A 19531-nucleotide genomic window follows, 5' to 3' on the forward strand; every position below is an offset into this window, starting at 1 on the left:
AAGACAATATTGCTATTGGTTTGCAGTTCTGGAAAAAAATAAAATAGAATATTTATGCAAAACCTTTTTATTTTGCTTCAAGCTTCTATTTAGTAAATTAAATGGTATCATTAAATCAGTCCTGGTACTTAGATTATAAATAATTTTCAAGAGCTATTTGTGGTTGGCAGATCATTATCAGATCAATATAGAAATATTTTGTGGTTAAATATGCCCAGATAAATGTGTGTGCCCTGTGGTTAACCAACATTTATATAACAGTGTTAAAAAATTAAAAATTGATACCAATTTTCACAAAGATAACAACAAACCATTATAACAACCACAAAATCACAACCTATCATCGTTTTGTAGTTTTATACTATTTAACCATACTACCAACAGTATATAATAGTAAAGTTGATAAATGAATGAAAGGAGAACGGACCCTGGGAGATGAACAGATAATGATAACTGATTAGTCAAAGAGTATATTTATATGTCCTTGGAATAAGCAAGCAATAGACTTTATTTTTTTTCGGTGAGAAAAATGTCTTTCAATCCAAGAGCTTTATGGGAGATTTATAATGTGTTCACTTAATGTATAAAAGCTTTATTAACTGTAGAATCATAATTATTTATTGACATTCAATTTGTTCTGGTCCACAGTATATTTGACAATTAAATAGGAATTGAAAACAAGTACCCTTAATACATCCTTGAACCTAGTACTTAAACAAACAGTGAGAAATGATTGTAAATGTTTTATTTTTGCATGTGCACTACTGTTATTGATGTCTAGACTAAGTAAGGCTCTCCTAGAATGGTAAAATTACCGACCAAATGAACAGTTTGGTTTGATGAAAAAAGTAGGTCAGAATTTGGAAAAAATTGTAATAGTTTGAGAAAAACATTTTATACAATCAAGTTACAGTTTATCATTGAAAAACAGGAATAAAAAAAGAACCTAGTGTAAAATTTACCAAGGTATTGTGTTATTTTGCCAAGTGTGAAACAAATTGAAATACATTAATTTTAACAAAGTCGTATTATAATGCCAAGTTTGAAAATAACCTGTTTGATTTAGAGTTGCCTTTTGTCTATCATTGTTTCTTGAGTTGTAGACCATAATTAGTTTCATTGTTCTATCTATGAGATAAACAATTTGCAAAGACATGATAAAAAATAACCTTAGAAATTTAAAATCAAGTACTATTTTAACTAGGTCGTGTAATCTCATGTTATTTTGTTAGTATGCAGAGACTTTAAATGTACTATAGTGTACCTGTTGACTTTGGAATAGTTCACAAATGTAGGGCAGGGATACTAGAAAAATACAAATGGGAAGGGAATAATGTGATTCATCAATTTGAAATTCAGGGAATATACCATATTTTTTCTGTATGAGGTAATGCATTTATAAATGAAAATTTCTACTTTTGAGCTGAACCTTTGACTCATGGAAATAACCAGAAACTGTGTTCAAATAGTGAAGGTCATGATGTCACTGTCCAAAATGTTCAAGCAATAGTCTATTCAAAATTTTCAAGCTTTCACTGACTCACAGTTTTTGTGTCAGTTGGCAAAACATGTAAATCTGAATTTTGCTAAGTCATTATGTATGTTGGCTTTGAGTTATAGAGTACATGTTCAGTTCTTTTAACTTTTTTTATACTTATTACATGCACTAAGCAATTTTTAATGATGAATAAAACATAATGCATATATTTCAATTATGGTAGCTGTTGACATTTTTCTTAACAGTTAGAACATAGCATTCTTTTCATCATTTTTGTTTATCATTATCAATACCAGATTCTACAGCAGCTGTAGGAAGTTGATGGTGTAAGCTTACTTTTTAAAAGCTTATATTTTAGAAGGTGGGAGACCTGGATGCTTCAGACTTTGTATATATGTGCCTCATGTTACGAAGGTTCCTTTAATCACATGTCCAATGTCCTCGTCCTCATTTTCCTGGTTCAGTGACTACTTGAAAAAAATTAACATTTTTTGGAATGTTAAATTCTCTCTTATCATAAGTAATAGGATAACTATATATGGTATTTGTGTACCTTGCAAGGTCCTTATGCCTGTCCTTCAGTTTTCACTTGACCTTGACCTCATTTCATAGATCAGTGAACAAGGCTAAGTTTTGGTAGTCAAGTCCATATCTCAGATACTATAAGCAATAGGTCTAGTATATTCCGTGAATGGAAGGACTGTAAGATATACATGTCCAACTGACAGGTGTCATCTGACCTTGATCTCATTTTTATGGTTCAGTGGTTATAGTAACGTTTTTGTGTTTTGGTCTGTTTTTATTATACTGCATGCAAGAGGTCTACTATATTTGGTTTATGGAATGATTGTAAGGTTTATTTGTCTAGCTGTCATTTGACCTTGACCTCATTTTCATGGTTCAGTGGTCAAAGTTAAGTTTTTGAGTTTTTGTCTTTTTTAAGCCCCATTTATGGGCATTATATGTTCTGGTCTGTTCGTCCATTCATCCTTTCTGTTCTTTTGTCCCGCTTCAGGTTAAAGTTTTTGGTCAAGGTAGTTTTTCGTGAAGTTGAAGACCAAACAACTTGAAACTTTGTACACATGTTCCCTATGATATGATCTTTCTAATTTTAATGCCAAATTAGAGATTTTCTCCCATTTTCAAGGTCCACTGAGCATAGAAATTGATAATGCGGATGGGGCATCCATGAACTGGGGACACATTCTTGTTTTCTAATAATTTATGCACTAGGTCAACTTTTTTTGGTGTATGGAAGTATTTTATGATCTATATGTCAGTCATGAGGTTTTATTTGACCTTGACCTCATTTTTACTGATCATAACTCAGTGTTGAGTTTTGGTGTTTTTGTCTGTTTTTTCTTAATCTATAAGCAATAGGTCAACTTTATTTGTTGTATGGAAAAATTGTTAGCTGTACATGTCTACCTGGCATGGATTACCTGACCTTGACCTCATTTTCATGGTTCATTGGTTAATATTTAGTTTTCTTGGTCAATGCTAAGTTTATGTGATAGTTTTAATAAAGCTTTATATTTAGGACTATTTTATAGTATTAATGATTAGTAAAGAAGGCTAAAAAGTTCAGCATGTGAACATTTATTAAGATCATAAAGACAGTCATAACTCAAAATAACCTGTACAATCAAATATGTGTTGAAAAGGAGTCATCATCAAGTCATTGCATTTTTACCATGATATCCTTATAATACTAACACCACTGTATGAATGATGTTTTATCTATTGTACTCAGAAAATGTTAAAAATGCTATTACTTAACATATAATCATTGGCTGAAGAATTTCTTGTGATAAGCCTGCTTAATAAGGTTTATTTTTTGTGGTAGGCATGCTGATGAAACCTTTAGTACTCTGTGGTTAACCAAATCAGAGGGTACTGTAAGATCAAAATTAAAATTAATTTACTTGTGAAACTGCCACTGTTTAAATCTTCTAAAAACGTGATGAAGGCAAAATAAATAAAACCACTACAATAACAATAAAACTTTATTCCTGCAGTTTTAAAAATATTTAATGGTTATATATTCTTTTTTTGCAAAGTGTTAGCATACTTTAAGATTATGTACTTTGCAAGTACTTTGCTAATATTGATCAGTAAATTCTCTTTGCTTTCTGTAGGATATGTCATTTAATAGTATGAATAGCTTATTATCATAAGATCAAATAAAGATTAAATGCTTAAGAAATTGAAATGCAATCTGAGATTTGTTGACTTTCATAGGTGTAACTTAAAATATTTAAAGGAAGAAAAATAATACGTAAATCTTAATATGAAATTTCATTAAAGGTTCTTGTTGCCTTAATATAAATAAAACTCATTTAATATCACACTGGGTTAAGCTGAACTGTTTTTGAAGCTACAATAGGCACTTATGTAAAGATTGAAAATCATTTAAAAAATGAAAAGTTCAATTTAATTCCAGGTTGTTGGAAGGTTTAGTTCAACCACATCTGTTTAAAAGAGGGACGAAAGCTACCAAAGGGACAGTCAAACTCATAAATCTAAAACAAACTGACAAAGCCATGGCTAAAAATGAAAAAGACAAACAGAAAAACAATAGTACAAATGACACAACATAGAAAACTAAAGAATAAACAACACAATTTATTTACTATTTAATATTGATTTACTAGGTTTATATTTGTCTGAAAACAAGGGTGATGTTTCTTAATTATTGCATGTCTTTAGCTTTTTATTCTATAAGTTTTTATATGTTTTTCATTGGCCTCTGAAAACTAACATCCAATTTTGAAATGGGAAAGGTATTCATTAAAATACAAGTTGAATGATATGTTCTTTCATTTAATGCTGGCTTTTTATTGTTTCATTTTATGGCCCCTGCCACTTAGTGGTAATACCTATCCTACTGCCATTTCTGAACTTTATACCCGGTAACTGAAACTAAATATTTACTAACTTGATCCTTAGTTCATGTGGTAAGCAGTTATGCTCCACTGGTAGCTCTTTTTATATCAGTCCTTTCAAGGAGTCACATTTAGTGATGTTTAAATCATTAAAAATAGGACTGGATTATGGTTATGACAAATTAAACATACCCTAGTTCTCCACTTCATAGATATCTCAAAATAAGCAACCAAATTAAGATTGCCTCTGTAAAACTTTCAAATGGATAACTTCAGCTTTACAGTTTGAAACCCTTGGTTATATAGCATCTTTGTAAGCAATATGAACCTTTGATAAGCAAATCATGATGAGGGGAAATGAAATCTATGGAATTTCAAATTTTAACTGAAGCATCTTGTTTTTCTGTTAAATCCTGTTGTAAGTGTCTATTCTGGTCTTTTGGAAAGGAGAATAATATGATGATGACAATTATGATGACAATTATGATATTTTATATATTTCACCTACTGGTATTCATAAGGTAACAATATAGAAATTTAGCCACAACAATTAATGATCTGAATTATATAAAAATATGATGTGGTATTATTGCCAATGAGACAGCTCTCCACAACTATAGGTCACCATATAGCCTTCAACATTGAGAAATGTATGTAGAAAATAAGGAAATAAATACAAACTCAACACTTTTTTAATAAAAATTTAATAATATATAAATAGACATGAATATTTACAAAAATGCATGGCAAAATGAGCAGTTAATAAATAGGCCATTTTATAGTCAAATAACTTAATAAGATGAACACACATATGAATGAGATGGTCATGTAATAAACTTCATGATATTGGTGATGGCAGTACATTAACATAATACTAAACAATAAGAATTATCAACATTTGTCATATCAATCAAAATGATGTTAGACTAGGAACTGATTGTTGTTCGTCTTTGAGATTTCACAGAGACATTTTTTGATACAGTCTTTTAACTATCTTACAAATTCTACAACCTGAGAATAACTAAGGGATTGACAAAGCATTCATTGAAGTATTAACATCTTGCTTGAGTCCTATGAAAAGTAAACTTGTTTGTTAACTAATACTTGGATTATTTTAAAACGAAGTGTAATGAAACATATACTCTCATAGTACTTAGTAAACAAGAATTTCAATACCTTGACCTAATTTGAGATGTCATTAAAACCTGTCTCTTCCTTTCAGTTTAGGTTTTGTATATTCAATAGATATTTTGAACCCAGCCACTGTTTCCAAGGCAAATTTATTTGTGTCCTTTGCACACTTAGCCCTTTTGCGAATGTAATTGCTTGCTGTTTTGCTCCATGGAATGATTAGGTTACTGTCACCTAATCTCAAAAGATTGCTATAGTCATCCAGGTCTGTTAGAAGGATAATTGGTCTTGTGTTCATTTGACATGTGCAAGGTACTTGGAATTGAATCTTTAGTTTTTTAAAGGTTTTCTGAGAGAGCAAATCTTGACGTATAAAACCATCCACTGTCGTTGTGTAACCAGCCATTGATGTGTTTAATTTAGCAATCTTCAGGACTGAAAGTAAAATTTAATTAAAATATTTTCTACTATCAAAATAATTTTAGTTGATATGTTTTGATTCTAAAGCAACTATGTCTTTCTTTTTTTTTTTAAATATATATTACTTTTTGTTAGCCAAGCTTTAAAAATGATAAGATAAAAATGATTAATATTTTTTGTAAAATATTTAGAAAAAGACATTCTTCTTCAGACATTCTGTTTGTGTTCCCTTTCAATATGTCAAATCTTTTCAAGTCGTTTGTGTACTTTTACAGAAACTTAGTTTTTTTTGCATTCAAAGGCAGTATTCAACATGTTCAAAATCACAATAATAGTTTAAAAAATAATCCTAAGCCTTTTTCTATCAAATCTAGACTTACCAAATTGTTTACATAGATTAGTAGCGGACTCCAGAAACTCTTTGACATTCTGGATGGTATGTAAGTTACAGTAGGAGCATATTCCATAGTCTCTATGCTTAGGCAGTGTTTGATGGATCACATCTATAAACTCTGTGCTATTTTGATGACAGCTGTTAATATAAATGAGCAACATTCAGTGTATGTGTCTAATTTTACATTTTGTTTGACAATAAAACACATGCCAACATCCAAATTAGAATTCAAAAGGATTATATGTATCAAAATATTTTCAGTGCATATACTGAATGATAGTTGTCTTATTGGCACTCATACTAAATCATCTTATTTCTATCAAATCTAAGTTTAAAGAAATTTTATTTGTAAGCATCTAATCCTACTTTTTTAAATTGTTTTGACTTGAAAGTAAGCTTACCCAAAATGTAAATCTTTTCTGGGATATAAATAAATTTTAGTTGACTTTTTAATACAGTGAAAATTTTTAAATTCATACTACATCAGATGGAGTTATTTCCAAGTATATGAATGTTCACCTTAGTTATGTGCTGTTGTGGAACAATAGCTTTAGTATTTATTCTTTATATACTGTTGATTCATTTATTTTAGTGGGTACCAATTTTCGTGGTTTGAGGAAAACTTGCATATTTGCAGTACTTTAATTTCATGGATTCCTTATAAAACTTATAGATCATTGAAGAATTAAATTTGTGTTCCCTTGTACCTATGAAATTCGCGAAAATTAATATTCAAAGAATATTAATATATCCACAGTATTGGTGCATTCTGTGATGGAACATTATGAGTGAAACTGCAAAGGCAGATCCAGTCATTATCAAAAGGGGGTGGGGGTCCTAATTCAGGATAAGAGGGGGGGGGGGGGTTCCAACCATATGTCCCTATTCAAATGCATTTATCATAAAAAAAACCTGGACTTCCAACCCCTGGAACCCTACCTCTGGTTCTGCCAACGAACTAGGAGCCCTATTAAGATGCATTATTAACTAACCTCTCTTTGTTTGTTTTAAGGTAAATTGTGTTGTCACAACAGATTTTTGTAGTCTTGTTATAACTTTTGATTCCACAGCAATCTCTTCCTTCATCTAATCCCATCTTATCCAAAACTCCTCCACAGCATAGGTCTGAGGTCTCATTATAAGGATGGTAACCACACATAACAGTTTTATTAATAATACCACCTAGCTGGCATCTATGTGTAATACTTGAATAGGACTGACTTTTCTCAATGTGATAAGGAACACAGCAAGCGTCATGATATTCAACAGATTTTGTAATTATTTTAAATGTTTCTCCACTGAATTTGTTTTTTGTGCAGCAAACATCTTCATGGCTGTCGTAACTGATTTTTCCACAGCATTTGTATTCAGTGGATTTATCAATTATGTCACCTCCTGTTAAAAAAAAATCATTATAAAAAAGCCCATCTGTATGCTTAATATTTATATTGTGCATTCCTTATTACAAACTGTACAGAAACCTGAGACATTTTATTCTATCCCCACTGCACTGCATAAGAATAAGGGAAGATCTCTATACAGTAATCTGCCTGCATGCAATACATACTATAAATTCAGAAATTATTGTGTGCATTTATTATTGTGATTTGTCATTTTAGACTCAAATGTGATTTTAATTTTTAAGATTTTGAGAAAAATCCTGTTGAATTCATAATAAAATGCAAAATTAAATTACTTTACAACTCTGTTGCATTTTTCGCAATAACAAAAACCTCACAATAACTTCTAAATTTACAGCAATCTGTTTAAAATAAATTATTTTTTGTGAGCTTCCATTTCTTAATACATTAATCACGAAAAGTCTGTCATATATAAATTTTGATTTGAGTGAAACTAATTTGCAATAGAAGGTGTAGGGACACAAACTTCTGGTCTTAATCATTAGAGATGATATATTCTTCCCATTACCATATAAATAATGAATTTTCAAATTCTGTATCAAACTGATTTTTACAGTGCTTATTCAGAACTTACCAGGTTGACAACACTGGTGAGAAGATGTGTTGTATATAACACTTCCACAACATGATTGATACTGACTATCATACAATCCATTCCCACAACACTTCTCTGTTGATGATGTAATGTTAACAGGGAGTCCATTACAACACGTCTGACTTCTCGGATAGTAATGGCCTACAATCAATTGGATTTGTACATGTAGAATAAATTGAATAAATTGTACAATCAGACCCTTAATTTTCAAACATTGAGAAAAAAAACTCAGAGGTCAACCCTACAAGTGGTCAGTTAGATGATTGAAAATATTTTTGCTTTCCAATCTACATACTCATGCTCCAACAAGTTCTGATTTAAATATTTATCAAAAAATGTTACGGTTAAAAAAAGAGATGATTTAATTTTATTATATTTATTGGTCAAGTCTGCAGTATGTGTAGCTTGTCCGCAATCAGAGGTTGTGAGTTTGAACCCTGCATATGGCAGGTGAGTTCATCTCTGATCTTTATTTATTTGGATTGCCAGTTTCCTGCCAAAGTTTGATGGGTCTCTCTTGTCATTTTACTGCCTCCAATTAAGTTTTGTTGCCACAAGAAAGCTTAGAGTGCTGAGCATCAAGTTACACAACAATCAATCATAGGTGTTGGTACATTTATCCCACGGTTTCCAACATACAGGAATCAGTATACTTCTTTAAAGCTATTCTGGAATACAGATCTTAAATACAATTTATAGAACATTATAAAAAGTACCTTTTTCACAGCACTCAGCATCATGCGGTATGGTCAAACTGCCACCACAACATCTTTCATCAACTGTATTATACAACTTTGATCCACAACATTTAAACTGCTCATCACTATCACTGACATTATACAAGGTACCAGTGCAACATTTCTGTTTCAATATGTCATACTCATGGTTGTTACATAAGGATGTTAAATAGGGTAAGACAATGCTTTTCTTTTTACAGTAATGTGTTGTTTTGTTGTAATATTCAACCCCACAACATTTCATATGATTTCCTATGATGTATGGCTTCTTATTACTATTTTTATCCTTGCAGCAAGTTGTTGTTTTTGGGTCAATAGGTGACAAACCACAGCAACTCTTGATTCCTAGATATAGAAATAAAATAAAAACTCTTTTAACATATATATATATATATATATATATATATATATATTCATTTGAATTACTTGTGCAATGAAAAAATGATCCTTTGATAAAGTGAAGAAATGAACAGCTTTTATTTTTAATAGAAATGAATAGATTGATCTTTTAACAAGGGCATCAATATCTGTGAAAAAAATGAAGACCCCATGAAAAACCATCCCGTGTGAATTTTTTGTAATACTAGTACTACTTAAATGTTTTTAATTTGATTACCTTATATTATTAACCTTTTGTATTATTCAATATTTTATAAAGTCATAAGATTAACATTAAGTTATCCTATTACCGTTTATTTTGTCATACAAGGTGCTGTTACAGCAGACTTTTTCTGACTTTAGGTAATGCATAGCTCCACAACAGCTTTGTTCTTTGCCATCTTCTGTCAACTTTTTGGACACATTTTTACAACATATCTCAGTATCAAGAATAAATGTCTTTTCTAAAGGTAAAAAATAAAGTATAGATTCTATATTATTTAATTTTGTAATCTTGTCTCAGCCTGTAGGTTCAATAGTTGTGTTTTATTGTTGTTATTCATCAATTAGTGTTGTTATACTGATTGTCATATATTGAGTGCCTTTACCAAGTTTGGCAATCTATACCCTGTGTTATTTTGAAGTATAGTTGTCTTTTTTCTTGGTGGAATCTTGAGTTGGTGGGGTCTGTCGAACGTTCTCAATTTTTTTGGTGTTTCATGTGATCTTTTTTAATGTATATATGTGACAATAAGAAAAGAAAAAACGAAACAAAACTGAACAATATTCTCCACAGATTTTTTTTTTAAGTTGTTTAAATTAGATATTATCTCTTAAAAAACTGACATAGCATTCAAGAGTATGAATAATTAGAACAGAAAAGTGTCTAATCCAAAAAGACCAGCATAGTGTTGGTACAAGTACCAAAACATATTATTCTGACGGATTAGGCCTTTTTTTTTCTATGTTCCCTTTATTGTATGAAAGTTTTGGTCAATTAGATTTTTACATGATACACAGTGTGTATAATTTTTTTCTAGACATATTGCTGAATCATAAATATTTTGTTTACATGCAAATTGTCACAATAATAATATAGGAGACCTTGAACTTTTCCAAAAATTGTGATGTGATCTTCCTGTTTACGTAACAGGAAAAACTTATACATGTGTAAAGACAATATCCAATCAGTTTCATAAGTAAAATCCTCACAAAACTTACCAGTGCAGCAATCTAACTTCTGTCCACGTCCATTAAATTTGAGTACTACCCCAAAATCACAGCACAGTTGTGATTCTGGATCATATTCTTTCATTGAAGACATGCATCTCTCCGCTAAAACTTCCCCAATCACTAATGTAAACACTGAAAATTATATAATAAAATAACAATGTTAGCACAGGAAGTTTGGTGTATTTTTATCTCTGATGTGGTATGATTGCCAATGAGACAACTCTCCAAAAGAGACCAAAATGACTCGGAAATTAATTGTATGTCTGCTTCCTATACTTTTAAGGGATTGAAAAGAAGTTGTGAATGTTTTATCTTAATTTGTCTTGTTTTTTGCTTCAACAAACAGATAATAAGATAAATTTCTATTGATCAGAAGTGCTTGATTCTTATTTTTGCTCTTGAGATCTCCCTCAGGTTAAAGTTTGGTTTCTTTAGTTATATATATAGTTTACTAATAAATATTGTTTTACTATATACTGTGACTTTCAACTCATTTGAATATGTATTAAAGGAGATGTGGTGAACATATCACTCAGATTGACGCTAACTCCGAGTAAAAAAGGAGAAAAAAAATTGGAATTAAAATTAAATTAAAAAAAATAAACATCCACTTACTGTGGACTTAATTGTTATGTGTAAGTTTTTTGTTAGATTTCTCTGTCTGTTTCAAGTTGAAGTTATAAAGTAAACCTCAGAAATAAAGAAATTAAGTGAATTCCAAGGAAAAACACATTTTAAATAAACCAATAAATATGAACATGAGTTAATAAACCATAAAGTGACAGCAACACAACAACAACATTCTAAATCACCCCAATTATAACAAGTTATGATTGATTAACTTTTGTGTGACAACCTCTAAGTTAACTTGAATCAGCATCAGTTGTGTGGAACTTTAAAAGTTTACCTGACAATTTGACACCCTGTAGTCCAGTGTTTTATCAATTTATAAGAATTTTGACCTTTAATTTTGATTTGTTGTATTGTTTACTTGCCGTCATATATAAGTATATCCAACATTTCATTTCTTTCATACTAATCAAATGTTAAATTCTGAAGACGCTATATGTTGACTCTCAGTCACTTATAAAACAACTTTTGACAAGTTAATACTGCGGAGAGGCCCTTTTTTTGTTTATGTTTAAAGGAAATATTCATTTCAATTGAGTTAAAAGTTTTTAAAAGTTTAATCTGATATACCAATTCATGTACTAGATAAAAAAATCACTTATATAGGAAACATGTCCTTCACATAAATAAGTTTCTGATCATTTGAAAGATATAAAAAACTGTTCATAATGTTGTAATTATCAAAAATTAAAAAGATAAAAAATGATATTTTTAACAAATATTGAGGACATCTTTACTTGGAGTACATTTTATGTAAATTGATCAGAACTAAAAATTTATGTCAAATTTATATAGCTCCTTACCCAACAATAGATGATAAATATACATTTTGGTGTTGATCGTGTTGATCTAATAGATTAACTGTTCTCCTAAGATCAAAGATGATAATGTTAATTTTTATTCAGGGTATCCCTATTATTTAAAACATCAATCTGTAAATCCACAATTCTAGAAAAAAAAGAAATTTTCACAGAAAACAGAATTGTAAAAATTTAAATGTTTAAATATTGAATTAAAAAAAATTGGGATATTGAGAAGTGGAGAACTAATTATAGGATCATTTTTTTTCACATCTTGAAAAAGTTATCCCTTGTTTTGATTTGACGACAATAGTTATATAATAAATTTGAATATTAATTGTAGCTATAAGAAAAACTGATATTAGATATTATATTGGTGATACCAAGGTATATTTTTACATACTGCACATATATTTCAAATAGGCTGTTAATGTTTATGAAAGTTTAAAAAAAAACTGGTGTATTTTGAACATAGTTTCAATAAAAATATATATTGATCATATTGAATTGCACCATATAAGGCAATTATAATTAGTCTCTTTTTTTGGTAATTTTCAGAAGGAATTATCTCTAAGGTGACAAGATCAGATGAAAGAGAATGAATGTCCTGTTATATCATGTAAAACTTATACTATGTATAAAAATATGGTATAAATTGTTTACTTTACAAGGGTGTCACTATCTTTTGAAAAAAGAATAAGCAATACCCTTTGATTGTACCACTAATTAAGTGTGTCTGAGGTGTATTCGTGTTGGCGAGGTGAAGAATTAAAATGTCAGGTGTGTTGTTAGAGAGATTAGTACCCAACTCCTTATTCTGTGTAATCAAGAGCTGGAACAGTTTTCAACCTATTGCCCTGAAATTTTATAGGAATATTCTATTCTATTTGAAGATGCGCTCCTCCTGTTATATCTATAAAAAAAAAAAAATTTGGGGGGGAGGCGGAATGTTTATTTTCCTTATTTCAGACTTTTTTGTTTAGAACCTTATTTTGTAAGCAGAAATAAGTATTGGTACTATTCATTGATCAGTTTCAACCTAGTTTTCAACCCAGGTCTTTGAAAAGTACTGGACAGATGGCACAAATATGAAGTTGTGAATGTGCTCCAACAACATTTATTAAACAACTTTTCCCATTTATTTCAGTAATTTTTCTAAGAAGTGCCAATTTTGAGTTTTCATGCAATGGTTTTCAACCCAATTGTTTTCTTATTGGTCTTTGTTGTGTCATACTAAATTGATCAAGATAAAGGAAAAGTGTTCTTCAAATTGACACACAATAAAAGTTTCCAATGTGTTATTTAGGCATTATATTTCATTAAAAATAAAAGATAAACAAAAATAATTTATTTGGAACATGTTTGATAAGTTTCTAGTAACTAAAAGTAAATCAATTTAAACTAATGTTTTTACAGGATTTACTGTTTCCTTACCCAGCAGTGATACAAAAGTCTTCATTTGTGTTTATGCGATTAATACTATTTTTTCGCAGACCATAGACGATTATATTCATTTATTTTTAGAATATTCTTATTTTTTCTGACGGAATTCCTTTGGATAATGTCCAGAAAAAATCACCCGTCTACTACTGTGTTAATGTTTAGTTCATTGTTGAATTATTAATTGGAGCAGAGAACTAATTGTATATTTTTTAAATAACAATGTCCTTCATAATTATCAATGATGATAAATCAGCAATAATTAGATTATAATTTAACAAGATGGGTTATTTATATGGTAAAGTTTTTCTACAAAAAACAAAAATGATTGTTTCCCTATCTTGTTTAAATGGGAATGTTTGTTTTAAAAGTGGATCCACCATAAACCACAAGTTAAGCTTAGTATATAGACTAAGGAACAGACAATGTAAGTGTAAGAAGCAATTTTAAAAAGACATGTTTACAACCAAATCTTGAAAAAGGTAAACAACTTTTGACACAGTACCTTACTTGGGAGAGGAACATACAAATTTGGCTGGGTTAAGAATTAAGTTTCTTGTGATTTCAACCCAGGTCCCTCCTCTTTTGCAACAACATATGACATAGTTCCTAATAGACACACTGATTTGGGTTAGTTAAAACTTACAAAACTATATGCTTGTGTGCTTTATAAATTTTTTATTTTAGTTCATACAATATTAATAATAACTAAAATGGTCCTTATAATAGATTTAAGTTTCAAGTTTCAAACTTGTGACATAGCGTTTGATGATCCCTTTCAACAAAAGAAAAAAAGAGTGACTTAAATATTTTCCGTAATTCATGTTAAGTGCAAAAAAATCAGAAATAAAATATAAATACAAAAACAACATATGGGACATGTCTCACAGTCTGCTTAGATTGTATATAATATATTTGATTAGTTATTAATTTTAATAATTTTGGTGAATTTTTATATTTTTTTCTTACCCAGCAATGCTAGACTGATCATCATATTGGCTTTTGATATGGCAAATACTATTTACCACTAACTATAGGAGATTTAATTTATCTTTTTTTATTAAAGCTGGGACTCCATTTCTTTAGTCCTACATGACCAAAAATTTTCAGTTGTTTACCTCAGTGTTTATAATAAGTTTATGAAGATTTTAACTAATAAAAAAACGAGGAATGGAAAATCACGATTGTTTAAAGAAAAGATTTTTCTTCCTTGTTTGGATGATCATTTATTGAAAATCAGCAATGATTGAAATTTAAAACCAAACGAAATGCATACAGTTATTATCACAATTTTCATCTTGTATCATTCTGATGAAAATTTTATGTCAGATCCTATCCGTTGTCAGAAACATCAATATTGAATGTCTTGATTATATCTTTATTTTCTTTGTACATGTAGAAATAATAAAAAATTGATTGTTCTTTTATCTATTGAAGGTGTTTACTTCTACATGTCTTTTGTGCTATTTTTCTATTATTCAGTGGAAATATTTTCCACATCTCCATTCATTTTTAATAAAGGAATAAACGAAGATGGTAGGTATGCATTAATAAGGCAATTTTTAGAAAAATTGTATTTATTTTTGCAACGCTTTCAATCAAATTATTCTGTTCAAAATTTGACACTTTAGATATATGGGTTAATCAGGATTCAGGATATAATTTTTATTTTGTCCTCTGTTTGAAAGGAATATTCCCCCCCCCCCCCCCCTTAAATCAATTTGGGAATCAGAATACAAAGGACAAAGTATGGAATCTATGGATGTATGTTTTTAAGATGTATTAGAGGATTCATTAATTTTACTCATTTTATGTCCTATTAGGTCTTGAAATTTATTGATTCATTTAACTAGTTTTATAATATTATATTATATGAAGTTTTCACTTGTTGGAAATACTGCTCTCTTCCTGTTTCGTATGATGACTTCCTAATTTCGTATTACACAATAATTTTTAATTGTGCAATTAAACTGCGGTTTAAATAAACCATCTAGGTACTCTCAAATTTTAATGAAACATGTATGGAAAGCGTGAATGAGGATTTAAAAAAATAATTATTGATTGCCGAATGCTGAAGCACACGCTATCACTGATTTATGTTCATAACCTTTCTTATATGACAATTGTTTAACGTTCCTGAAATTAAAGACTAAGTCATACACCAATATACCATTTTAACATTTATGACTTAATATGCAGTAATTAGAGTATTCTATTATGTATATAGGGTGCACTGCTGTTTCTCTTGCCCCAGTAGATGTAACCATTCACCTTTTGGTGTTCTAGTTGAATAGTCCTTTAGCATAGTTTTTAGAGAGGAGACTTTCTGCTTCATGAGACCCTGGTTAAGACCCTGGTTAAGACCCTGATTGGTTCACTTGTAAACATCTTTTTTATCCATTAAACATCCGCTAGAAGTCCGTTTGTTAATTTATCCTCCAGACCTCGAACGGCTGTGTAACAGTCGCGTTATTGAAACAAAACGGAAACGAAATGGACGAGTACCGTACAAAACGTACGCCCAACAGACGTTCAACGAACATTTTATCTGTTGGACGTCCCTTCAAAGTTTTGAACATGCTCAAAATTTCACCGGACAGAACGGACGTCCACGGATAAAACGCACATTTAAAGGACATGCAACGGATAAGGACAGATATTAACGGATAAGAACGGATGTCTAACAGACATGAACGGATTGAAAAAAGTTATCCGTTAGGCATCTGTTCGAGCTATCCAGTAAGGTGTGACCAAGGCTAAAGTGTTTAATTGTATTTAGTCTTCTCTTGAAAAGAAAGCCATTATAACTGATATAGGATGGTAGATATATTTTCTATTACACTTAACACTTACTTCATGCAAGTAATGGGCTCATAATATTCATCCAGTTGATCAGTTTGAAGAGCTGAATACAAACTGTTTCAAACTTGTTTGTACAAAAAACAAACTTTTTGGTATAAAGAAAGGACAAAGTCTTTTTCATGAGTAACTTTAAATTCCCTGGGTCAAATTTAAAATTAAAATAACATATTTAAACATTAATAAGATATTTTTGAAAAGATAATGTGAAATCATTATACATGTAAAATATAATTTTATGCTATATTTTTTTTCTTACCCAACAGTTTGACAACAGTCTTCATTTTGATTGTTAGCTGTGTGGTCAGTCTAATGTGGTCATAGAATATTTTTAAATTGGAATGTCCCATTTATATTTATATCTTTATTTGTATTTATATCTCCTAAATACTTTGTACACATGTTTACTAAATACGTCAATAGGCACCTATCCTTTATTTGAAACTTTTCATTGTTGTTTGTTATTATCACGAACAAGTACGAGACTTGTAAATCAGATTCATAGTTGTTATTGAACTTCTATGGATATCTTAATCCTAGATTTTGTACAGATTTTGTAAAGTAAGCACAACAAAAATAGTCATTAACTTTCTATTTTAAGTAAGAAGTTAATCTGGAAATAGTTTCTCTATCTAAAATATAATAAACAAAATGTTTCAAATATGGGTACCTGTGTACCAATGCAAATAAGGAAAAATACTATTACAATAGTAAGATAAATATAAAGGAGGATAAAATGAACACGATGAAGGTATATGGTTTGTCTTGTTTTATCAACAATTTGCAATGACCATCTTTTATAAAATTTAGTTCTGCAATTTATTATAAACGCTGCTTTTAATTATTTAATAACATATTTTTTACCTTTATGATATCCATCCATATAAAAAGGTTTCAGACAGGCATATTCTGTCCCAAATCCAGAGCCTGTTATTCAGTGATAATCAGTGGTGTATCTAGAAAGTCGGGGCCCACTGACTGACTAAAAGTGGGCCCACTCCCGTCATGCTCCAGTGATTCCCTATATAATCAACCATTTTTTTCTCCAAAAGGTGGAGGCAGGCCTGTACTGTGACCTATAGTTGTTGCAAATAATCGAAACCTTCCACCAGAATTCCAACTTAGTCCAGTCAATTTAGCATAAATTTGACCCTAACCCAAAAGTAATTGCAACAGAAGATTTTTAAGTTTGGATCTTTAGCATTATACTCCAATTATACATAGAAAAAAGTCCCATAAAATCTAACTTGAGGAAGTCTAAAAAAATCACCATTTAAAATTCCTATGGAGATTTGCATTGAGAAGGGAGATAACTCTTGCAAAAAAGGCAGAAATACCAATAAAAATTGATACAAAATTATAACTGTACCGCTTCTATTCATCAGAATGTAATGATTCTAGATCTTTTAGCAGTCTTTAGAGTATAACAAACAACTCTAAAGGTGTTTTCGTATATTTTATCAAGCTATAATCTAGATTTTGTAATTTATTAGTTGACCATTTATTGAATTTTTCAACATGTCAAGGTAAATAATCTCAAATTTAATAAAGATAATTAAGCATGTATTCTTTTTTGTGTGGTTTAAAGTTTCTTTAGATAAGTAAGTTGTTAAAAAAATATAATATACAAATATAAACAATACTAAATTTTCACATTATTTTTTCAAAATGGTTACAAAGCTTCAAATTTGCAATTCCTTTTATGAAAAATGCACGAAAAAACTAAAAAAACTAACCATTACACTTCGGTTTTGAACATTTCATGAGCAGGAGATTATATAATTTAGTCAAATACAAATTTATAACCCAATCAAAGTATCATACTTTACATAAACATTAAGAAAAACAACCAAAAACTGACCAAAAAAGATTCATTTTTGCAAGAGTTATCTCCCCTTCTAATGTTAATTTAAAATTAAAAATGCTGATTTTGAGTTATCCTCAAGTTAGATTTTATGGGACTTTTTTCTGTGTATATAAAGAGCATAATGCTATAGATTATAACTTAAACATTTTCTATTGCAATTAGTTTGAGGTTAAATCTTAGATTGACTGGACTAACTGTAGTGGATGTAATCAATTATAGGCAATATAGCTGCCTTCAACAATGAGAAAAATCTCAACACTATATAAATGTTTTGGTGCTTAAAAAAATATTTTTTTATAAGTATACACTCAAGTTTGCAAGGAGTTCATCTTGAACAGAAGAGTCTTTTTATTTTTCACAGGGTCAATAAAAAAAAAAATTTGTAAGATATCATAAGTTTTGTAAATATAATGTTGCATCATCATATAACATAATTAAAGTTATTGTTTTGATAGATTTGTGTATTTTCTTACCCAACAGTTTAAATACAGTCTTCATTAACAGTGTGACTATGGTCTTCATTTTGATTGTCATTTGTGTGGTCAGTCTGTAGAAATGTGGTTTTTATTATATCAAATTGGGATGTCCCATGAATATATTAAATACTCTTTATATATCCTGTATACATATACAAACTTATATAAATAACATTTTACATATACATATATAAACTAGATACAGTTCCCCAATCCTTTATTTGAGAATTTTCGCTTTTGTTTACTATCATATAAATCAAGTAAGTGCTCTTTAAAAAATCAAAGGTCATTGAACTGTGTTATACCTCATATGGTTTGTAAATTTGGCACAAAAAAATCTTTGATTGGTTAACTGAAGATATTTAAAAAAAAAATATGTTTATGCTTTGATTCATTGTTAAATAAAGGTAATCATATAATAAACAAATAACAAAGTTTTTTTTATATCAGTTCTTGTGTACCTAAAAAGCTATGAATGAAAAAAACCCGTTTGTATTTAATTTTTAGCACATAAAATTTAAAAATGATATAAATGAAGGTATCCTAATTTCATCCTGATTTCATCTTGTTTTATCAAAAAATAGCAATATACACTTTCTATAAGATTTATCCTATGATATACATTTTATCATAATGCTTTTATGGGTAAGGTGAACTGACACCCTGCATGAGGTACTAGTAGTCATGTTGGGGTGGCTACCTAAGCGTATTTGATTTTTGTCTTTCCATATTTAAATACAATTATACAAATCAAAGACAGCAAAACC

At 29.7% G+C, this 19531-nt stretch overlaps 2 protein-coding genes across 2 annotated transcripts in view; one reads left to right on the plus strand and one right to left on the minus strand.

Moving 5' to 3' along the window:
* LOC134711653 (uncharacterized) overlaps positions 1-19531 on the plus strand; it is a 62189-nt gene that overhangs the window by 30938 nt on the left and 11720 nt on the right. The window lies entirely within an intron of this gene.
* On the minus strand, positions 5060-18836 carry LOC134711648 (uncharacterized). Its single transcript, XM_063572410.1, has 8 exons — positions 18762-18836; positions 10681-10824; positions 9771-9923; positions 9061-9426; positions 8324-8485; positions 7321-7723; positions 6315-6466; positions 5060-5949 (listed from the first exon to the last, which is right to left on the minus strand). Exons 1-8 carry the CDS (start codon positions 18820-18822, stop codon positions 5582-5584), a joined length of 1809 nt encoding a protein of 602 aa, XP_063428480.1. The 5' UTR covers positions 18823-18836; the 3' UTR covers positions 5060-5581.

The sequence above is a fragment of the Mytilus trossulus genome, chromosome 3 (assembly GCF_036588685.1).
Source record: "Mytilus trossulus isolate FHL-02 chromosome 3, PNRI_Mtr1.1.1.hap1, whole genome shotgun sequence".
Taxonomy (NCBI): domain Eukaryota; kingdom Metazoa; phylum Mollusca; class Bivalvia; order Mytilida; family Mytilidae; genus Mytilus; species Mytilus trossulus.